Raw genomic sequence first — 8,538 nt, 5'->3', positions numbered from 1 at the left:
CTCCCCGCCGCCACTATGCGCCGCCACGCGCTACAGCCGATAGGTGGGGATACCCTCCGCGTGACCGTGGCCAACGGTGACCGCCTCCACTGCCATGGGGTGGTCCCGCACGTCCCCCTCACCATCGGCGACGAGCACTTCGTCATCACGTGCGCCGGCATCGACTTGGGCTGCTTCGACTTCATCCTTGGCGTCGACTTTCTGCGGACGCTCGGTCCCATCCTTTGGGACTTCGACGCCCTGACGATGACCTTTTGGCGCCAGGGACGCCACATTCGCTGGGAGGGCCTCGGGGGCACCTCCCCCACACCGCAGCTGCAGCTCCTCGCCGGGGCCGACGACGCCGAGCACCCCCTCCTGACGCATCTCCTGTAGCAGCACGGCGACATCTTCGAGGAGCCGCAGGGCCTACCGCCCCCACGAGCGTGTGACCATCGTATCCACCTGCTCCCAGGGTCGGCACCAGTGGCGGTGCGCCCATACCGCTACCCCCAGCTGCAGAAGGACGAGCTGGAGCGCCAGTGCGCGCTCATGTTGGCGGCGGGCATCATCAGGATCTCCACGTCCCCGTTCTCCGCGCCGGTGCTGTTGGTGCGCAAGTCGGATGGCACGTGGCGCTTTTGCATCGACTACCGCGCCCTCAACGCCCTCACGCTCAAGGACAAGTTTCCGATCCCGGTGGTCGACGAGTTGTTTGACGAGCTCCACGGCGCGCGGTTCTTCACCAAGCTTGACCTCCGCTCAGGCTATCATCAGGTGCGCATGCACCCGGAGGACATCGCCAAGACGGCGTTCCGGACACACCATGGCCACTTCGAGTTCGTTGTGATGCCTTTCGGCCTCACCAACCCGCCCGCGACCTTCCAGGCCCTAATGAATGATGTCCTTCGTCCATACTTACGCCGTTTTGTGCTGGTTTTTTTCGATGATATTTTGATCTACAGCACATCATGGGCGGAGCACCTGCAGCATGTCGCCATCGTCTTCAACGAGCTTCGAGCGCATCGACTTCACCTCAAGCGCTCAAAGTGCTCGTTTGCGACGACCTCGGTGCGGTCACGGCATCTCCACCGACGGGGTGGCGATGGATGCGGACAAGGTGGCGGCTGTCGCCGCTTGGCCGACACCGCGTTCCCCACGCGCCCTCCGCGGGTTTCTGGGCCTCGCCGGCTACTACCGGAAGTTCATCCGGGATTTTGGCCTCATCGCCTCGCCACTCACGCGCCTGTTGCGGCACGAGGCCTTCGCTTGGGATGACGAGGCTACCGCGGCTTTAGAGGCCCTCAAGGGGGCCCTGACGACGGGCCCCGTCCTCCAGATGCCGGACTTCGACAAGTCGTTCATCGTCGACTGCGACGCTTCCGAGGCGGGGTTCGGCGCCGTCCTCCACCAAGGCGCCGGGCCGCTCGCCTACTTCAGCCGTCCGTTTGCTGCACGCCACCTCTAGCTGGCGGCGTACGAGCAGGAACTCATTGGCTTGGTCCAGGCCGTCCGCCACTGGCGTCCCTACCTATGGGGGCGCTCGTTCTGCGTACGTACAGACCACTACAGCCTTAAGTTCCTCTTGGACCAGCGGCTGTCGACGGTGCCTCAGCACCAGTGGCTCAGCAAGCTGTTTGGCTTCGACTTCACGGTGGAGTACCGTCCTGGGCGCCTCAACACGGTGGCCGACGCCTTGTCCCGCCGCGACGCCGACCCCGACGCCGCTGAGGGCGTCTCGGACGGACGCCTCCTATGCATCCGTTCGGGGCCCTCATTCGCCCTCTTCGACCACATCCGCCAGGCGACCGCGTCCGCGCCGGACGCCCAGCTGTTGCGGCAGCAGCTCGACGCGGGCGAGCTGGACGACCCCTGGCGCTTCGTCGACGGTCTTCTCCTCCACGGCCGCCGCGTGTTCGTCCCTGACCACGATGACCTCCGCCACCAGGTGCTGCTCTTGGCGCATTCCGCGGGTCATGAGGGTGTCCAGAAGACACTCCATCGTCTGCGCGCGGACTTCTACGTCCCTGGCGATAAGGCCATGGTCCAGGATTGGGTACGTTCGTGTGAGACGTGCCAGCGCAACAAGACGGAGACTTTGCGCCCAGCCGGTGTCTTGCAGCCACTCGACGTTCCCTCGCAGGTGTGGGCCGACATCTCCATGGACTTCATCGAGGGCCTTCCGAAGGTGGGCGGCAAGTCTGTCATCCTAACGGTGGTTGACCGCTTCTCCAAGTACGCCCACTTCATCGCACTTGGCCATCCCTACACGGCATCATCGGTGGCCCGCACCTTCTTCGACGGCATCGTCCGCCTACACGGGTTTCCCTCCTCCATCGTGTGTGATCGGGATCCGGTGTTCACGGGGCATGTATGGCGGGATCTCTTCCGCATGGCCGGGGTCCAACTCCGATTCAGCACGGCGTTCCACCCTCAGACGGATGGCCAGTCCGAGGTGGTCAATAAGGTGATCGCCATGTATTTGCGCTATGTTACAGGTGATCGTCCTCGTGCTTGGGTGGATTGGCTTGCATGGGCGGAGTACTGCTACAACACCTCCTACCACTCCGCCCTGCGCGCTACGCCATTCGAGGTGGTCTATGGTCGGACCCCGTCGCCTATTCTGCCGGTAGACCCGGCGACGGCGCGGACGGAGGCAGCTGGCGAGCTCATCCGCGCCCGCGATGAGATGCTGGCCGAGGTGCGGCAGCGTCTTGTCCAAGCTCAGCAGGTCGCCAAGCACTACTATGACGGGCGTCACCGCGAGGTTGAGTACGCGGTGGGTGACTGGGTGTGGCTTCACCTGTTGCACCGCTCTCACCAGTCCCTTGACCCGCGTGCCAAGCGCAAGCTTGGTCCGCGCTATGCCGGGCCCTTCGTCATCATGGAGCGGATTGGGACCTTGGCGTACCGACTTCAGTTGCCCGAGGGGACCCGCATTCACGACGTCTTCCACGTGGGGTTGCTGAAGCCCTATCGCGGTGATCCGCCGGTGGCCACTCCGCCACTTCCGCCGATGGCAGAGGGTCGTCTGTTACCCAGCCCAGCCAAGGTGCTCCGCGCTCAGCGACGTCGTGATGTTTGGCATGTGTTGGTGCAGTGGGAGGGCCTCTCCGAGGAAGAGGCAACTTGGGAACCACGTGAGGAGTTCCAGCAACATTATCCAGACTACCAGCTCGAGGACGAGCTGTTTGCGCATGCGGGGAGAGATGTTATGACCGGTCTGGTCTACCGCCGGAGGGGGCCCACTGGCCCAACCGGCCAGGCCTAGTTAGGGGCTTAGCCCAGTTAGCAGATTAGGGTTTTGCAATTCTCTTATAAATACAAGTTGTAATAGACTATATCGATCAAGCAATAATCAATGTCATTATTGCCGACTCCCAGAGGAGTCGGCCTTCTCCTGTCCGCGCCGCCCCAAACCCTAGCCGCCGACTTCCCACGCGCCCGCGACGGCGCCCTGCTGCCGGCGCCGTCTCTCTTCCTCTCGCTCGCAGCACTTCCACCCCTACAATCTACGCCCCCGTCCTGGTAGAACCCTAGATTCTACCAGTAGGTGTGTGAGCTAATTATACCCTATATAAAGTTTAAACACATTCACGTCTCCTTATTAACTCGGGCACTGTTCATGGGTTATTTTTATCCTATACTGGGGAGACACGTATCTGTTTATTTCATACCATTATTTTTCTTTGCGTTGGGCAGTAACTTTCCTCCAGTTTTTTCGAGAGCTAAGTGACCGGCTACCGGCAAACAGATTTGTAGCGTGTTTGTTCGCCCGTCTCCTACCGGTTTCCTTTTCTTGGTTTGTTTAATTTGGTCAAAGCGGTGCTGATCCCACCATAGAGAAATACAGCAGTTCCGGATTAGAACGTGGGATCTACGTGTGCGTCCCCAAGAATCTGGACGTTTCTCCACTATCTCCGCCTACATCTGCCTCCCCCCAAATCTTCTTCCCGGTAGCATCCTCTCCGGCCTTGGCTGTTTTCCACGCTCGCGCCGCGCTTCACCGGCTGGCACGGGCTGCCGCGCGACCTTCACCCTGCGCGCTGGCCAGCCGGCCGCCCCTGCGCGTTCCTCGCGCCGCCTGCGCCGCGGGGCCGACAACGGTGCTGGAGGCAGGAAGAGGGCCTCCACGGGGCTGCCAGCAGGGTCAGCGGCCTCCTCTATGGTAGAGACGGCGGGGCATGCTGCTGCGGCGTCATCTCTTATCCCCGGCAAAGCCGGCGACCTCCTCAACAATGAGTCGGCAGGAAGGCTGCTGCTGCTTCATCCATGGCAGTCTCCACGGGGATCCCGCCGCGGTGAATGCGTGGTGGATGGGCGAGCTGCTTCTGTTGGTTCATCGAAGGTAGGCGCGGATCCCGCACAAGTGAACGCCTGGTGCAAGGGTGCGGCTGTGCGGGAGCCCTTTCTTTTTGTCTCTCCTTGCTGATCTATTTCCTTATCATTACCCCTCTAATTGTCCTCAGATATGTCCGTTTTGATTATTACCTTTGCCTCTTTGTGTGATATTGTTCGTCTCATTGTTTTGTTTCAACCATGGGATAAAATATCATTTCCAAGCTATTAGATGTGAGAAGATACTTAATCATTAGGAAGCAAAGCTGGAGATGGTTAATTCGTTTTTGTGTTTTAGATGACCCTATTTGACATAAATTTACCAAAACTTTGAGTCAAAAGACGGGAAGAGGAGGGAGGTAACAGTGTGTGTGCCGGCAGAGGAGGTGACAGGAAAGAGTGCCGCTGATGATGGCATGGTGAGGGGCGACGAGATGGAGGTGGTCTTTGGCATGGTAGCACATCAAGATGCGACGCCCGCTCCTATCCGTTTGTTGTTCTATCCGATGAGATGCTCACATGCGAGAGATCTGTCCTAGCAAGAACCCGGTAGGGCTAGGCTGCTCTGATGGTACTGCTCTCCTCTTTACCCTTTGCATTCCTGCTGTTGTTACTGATTGAGCCACCCTACTTTCATTTATTTCTGTGACTTGCATGCAGATTCGTCAGGATGGATATTGTGTGGGTGGGCATTAAAACTTCCCCAGTTATTCAGAACTAAATTCTTGGATGTTAACCCGTCGTATTTCTCGGGTATGTTTACCACCTACATGACAATTTCTACCACCTATACAAACATAATCAAATTTAGTAAGAATACGGTGCCCACAAACTAATGGTACTGTGGGTTTGCAGGTTATTTAGCGAGCTCTGTACATCTATGTCCTCTTTTTCGGCCAGAGCCCCTTTCCCTGTCTTTCCACTGGAACATTATCAAATTAGCGTTTACAGCTAATGGTAATCATTTCAACTGGAAAATTACCCGATTATTCTTATTGTACAAAATCTGTGCGCTTTTATGTATAAATGATCACATTATTCTTACTGCACGAAACCATTGCAGGTAAGGTTCTACATACCAAAGTAACTATACCTTCTACTGGATCAAGCCAAGACAGAATTCATTAGAGATAATATTATTGTTAAGAAGCCGAACGATGCAAAGGCCAAACGATGCTGGACTAGAGTTGCCTGATCTGATAGACATGGTATGCAAGAGCATGCCTGATGCCCAACAAAAAGAAATGAGGAAACGTCTGTGGAGGACGATAGATAGGTGTGTTGAATGGTTGCCATAAAACTTTTCGTTTATGCTTCTCCTTATCTCTTCACACATCTTTCTTCTAGAAGTGAATATAAACAACACCGGAGGCTTCTCTCATATGAGTCTTTTATAGAGTTCACAGATAGCTGAAACTTTTTATATCTATTGAATCGTGTCTCTATATGTTTCTCGGTCTTCATTATCAATTTTTTCCCTATATGCGAAGTATCATTTTTTCTAGGTATGTATGTCGTCTTTTACCCTTTCTTTCGAGATTGTGTGTGACATGCATGTGAACAACTCATATCTTAGAAATGCCCCTTGCAGTAATTTACTTGGCCAAGACAACTGACTTTGGATGGTCCAGGACTTTACTCAAGGGCTACTTCATAATCATTTCTTTTCTGTAATTGTACATGTACCATTAGCACATAGATGGGAATAGCATCCACAAAGATAAATACTGACAAAAGTCACCTCTTAAATTAAAAGGGCATAAAGGGATTTGTGATCAAGATTTAGAGCCTAAAATTCTTCTAATTGCCCTGCTGACTCTATTTTCTTGACAGTTCGAACTCAAGATATTTTGCAGGCTATGTGAGAAGAATAGGTACTGTTTATTGACAACTTTAATTGTTCATAACAGCTATTCCTATGATCCTGAATCTTTGATTGTTCCAAGTTATTTTTACCATACATAGTTACCTGAATAAAATTATTGTTAGGTTGTCTTCCCTGTTTCTTTTTAGCACTATGCGTTATTGCCAACAGGGTGTGTACGGATAAATCTACTCGCATCCTTTAGCCATATCCACTTATTGATGTAATTTTGTAGGAAGATGGTACGTTATTGTAAAGTATGATATTCGCACTAAGTTGTGTGTCATCTACTCTTTGTCAGCTTGACTTGAGAAGTGCATATCTCAAATGAGCAAGGCAAAACTATTAAAGTTGTAGTGATTTGGATAAGTTCTGAAGCTATAGTTCCTACAGAAGCTCAGGTATGGCGTAGTGGTTTTCATAAATTGTTTTCTTCTTTTGCTACACATATGACATAGCTATCTTGAGATCTTAATGTTGCCTGACAAATATACTAAACTGTACAATTAGTAACATACATGATGTGTCTATTTGCCAAAACCTACCTTTTCTCATGGGCAGCTTTATGGTGTGGTCTCAAGGATAATTTCTAGGAGAGGGATGAAAACCATTGAGCACGATGAAAATGGAGAACAAACTTTAAAGACAAGAAACATAAGTGTACAAAGAGGTGCATGATAATCTCCGGACGATATAAGTCAATGTGTGTGTCTACATCTTCATTGCTTAGATTGGAAAATTCCACTACTATGTGCAGAGCATAACCTAACTACTCGGTATTAATTGTAGAATCAGAACTATGTTCAAGGCCTCGGCCCGAAGCTGATGCAACTGATGGGTACAGATTTTCGGTGCTTAAACGATCTATGAGTAATAGATCCCTTGCAAACATAATAGACTTAGGCTAGACAGAATAACCATATACACAAGTGTTCTCTTTTCTGTACTTTTTTAGCTATGCTCTGTATTCTGTGTTGTTGTACATGGCTGTAGAGAACAAGTATATCAGGATTCTCCCTTTCTTTTTTTTGCCCTTATGTTCTTATTATTGTTCCAGAAGAGTTGCTTTATAGCGATCTGTTGCGTCTACGAGATTTGCTCTGTTTACAACTCTTCGGTTTTATTTACCAAGCAGACTAACAAAGGAAAACTTGAGTTGAACGAACAGTCCTAGATTATGTTCCAGAGTTAAAGTATGCTTCAGAGTGGCATGGTTGTTCTTTTCCTACTTCTACTCCTTGATTTACTTAGTGCCACAAATTTAGTTAAAATCTACCTAGGACAGCGCAGCTTCGACCACAGCTAAATAGAAACACAATTCATATATGGTGTCATATACCTACAATTGAAAATTCAAGCATATAATAACATACCAGTTTCTATCATCTTAATCCGCGCTTGCTCGAGTTGTTCAATCGGTCGCTCGGGCACGCCTCGAGGCTCCAAACTCTCATTCCCTCCCTTCATCCGCCATTCATATAGCAAGTGCGCCCTCTTCCACACCACAATCATGCTACTGAAGCAGAAGGTATAACAACACCCGGGAGAAGCAGAAAGGGTTCGAAAATGTCAACACCCCCCTTCATCTGCCTACTGTGCGGAGCTACAAAAAAACGTTGGGTGAGCCAAGCTAAAGAAAGCACGAAGAACTGTAACTCTGAACCATATACGATACTTAGCTTTGCCCATGGTATCTAAATTGCAATTTGTGAACAACAATAGATTAAATTTAAATTATTCGTGATACCAATTTGTTAACGAAAATTGATACTGACACTAAGGTTCTAACTCGCCTTCGCTTACTTGGGAGTGGGGATGAGCTGAGGCCGGTGGCCGTTGGGCTCTGCTGGAGGAGGTCGCCGCTCGATCGGGTGTCTCCAACTGCTATCTCCGTCCGTTCGCCGCTCAGTCACCGGCGGCAGGTTGGCAGCTGCCCCACTAGCCAGTGCCCTAAGCTGGCTGTGTGTAGCACCATTGATACGCCCAGAACGAGCTGCAGAGCACGGGAGCAGGGACAACAAAGCGATAGCGACGACCGACCCCAATTCCTTTTTTCACCTATTGAGGGACCGAATGTCTGCGCCGGGCCTCGCCCATTAATCCTCCCACAATATCTAGGCCTGGCCCAATTAATACTCCACGCTTAACATCCATACTTGAATACCTGACTAGATCGAACTGAAAAAAAATCCAAGGAATCGGTCAGCTAGCTTGGCAGTACACGTGAGGCTGTCTTGGCACCTCGCGCCTCCTGGGAACTACGTAAGCATTCACCTCTGATCTGAACCGAGACGAAGCAAAGGAAATTACTTGGCAACACGGGGCGACATGAATAACCAATGCATATATTTCAGGCA

The 8,538-nt window shown here is 52.0% G+C and overlaps 1 protein-coding gene across 5 annotated transcripts; it reads left to right on the top strand.

Annotated features, from left to right (window-relative positions):
* Window positions 1-3,785: 3,785 nt before the first annotated feature.
* LOC127308025 (uncharacterized) lies at window positions 3,786-7,211 on the top strand. Of its 5 annotated transcripts, none has more exons than XM_071819143.1 (9): window positions 3,786-4,327; window positions 4,660-4,888; window positions 4,978-5,070; window positions 5,173-5,274; window positions 5,381-5,593; window positions 6,151-6,191; window positions 6,483-6,582; window positions 6,743-6,884; window positions 6,971-7,211. In XM_071819143.1, exons 2-5 carry the CDS (start codon window positions 4,837-4,839, stop codon window positions 5,443-5,445), a joined length of 312 nt encoding a protein of 103 aa, XP_071675244.1. In that variant the 5' UTR covers window positions 3,786-4,327; window positions 4,660-4,836; the 3' UTR covers window positions 5,446-5,593; window positions 6,151-6,191; window positions 6,483-6,582; window positions 6,743-6,884; window positions 6,971-7,211. The 5 variants fall into 5 exon arrangements, with proteins under 5 accessions (XP_071675244.1, XP_071675238.1, XP_071675245.1 ...); XM_071819137.1 differs by having other exon boundaries at window positions 4,616-4,888; XM_071819144.1 differs by having other exon boundaries at window positions 3,786-4,888; window positions 6,763-6,884.
* Window positions 7,212-8,538: the final 1,327 nt, after the last annotated feature.

Source organism: Lolium perenne, chromosome 1, assembly GCF_019359855.2.
Source record: "Lolium perenne isolate Kyuss_39 chromosome 1, Kyuss_2.0, whole genome shotgun sequence".
NCBI classification, from domain to species: domain Eukaryota; kingdom Viridiplantae; phylum Streptophyta; class Magnoliopsida; order Poales; family Poaceae; genus Lolium; species Lolium perenne.
This window is presented reverse-complemented; position numbering and strand designations above follow the sequence as displayed.

Bases quoted from the DNA above. Each gene is read 5' to 3' on its own strand.
- LOC127308025 (XM_071819143.1), top strand. From the start codon at position 4,837: ATGCGAGAGATCTGTCCTAGCAAGAACCCGGTAGGGCTAGGCTGCTCT. The intron at 4,889-4,977 runs GTACTGCTCTCC...ACTTGCATGCAG, and splicing joins AGGGCTAGGCTGCTCTGATG to ATTCGTCAGGATGGATATTG. The intron at 5,275-5,380 runs GTAATCATTTCA...AAACCATTGCAG, and splicing joins ATTAGCGTTTACAGCTAATG to GTAAGGTTCTACATACCAAA.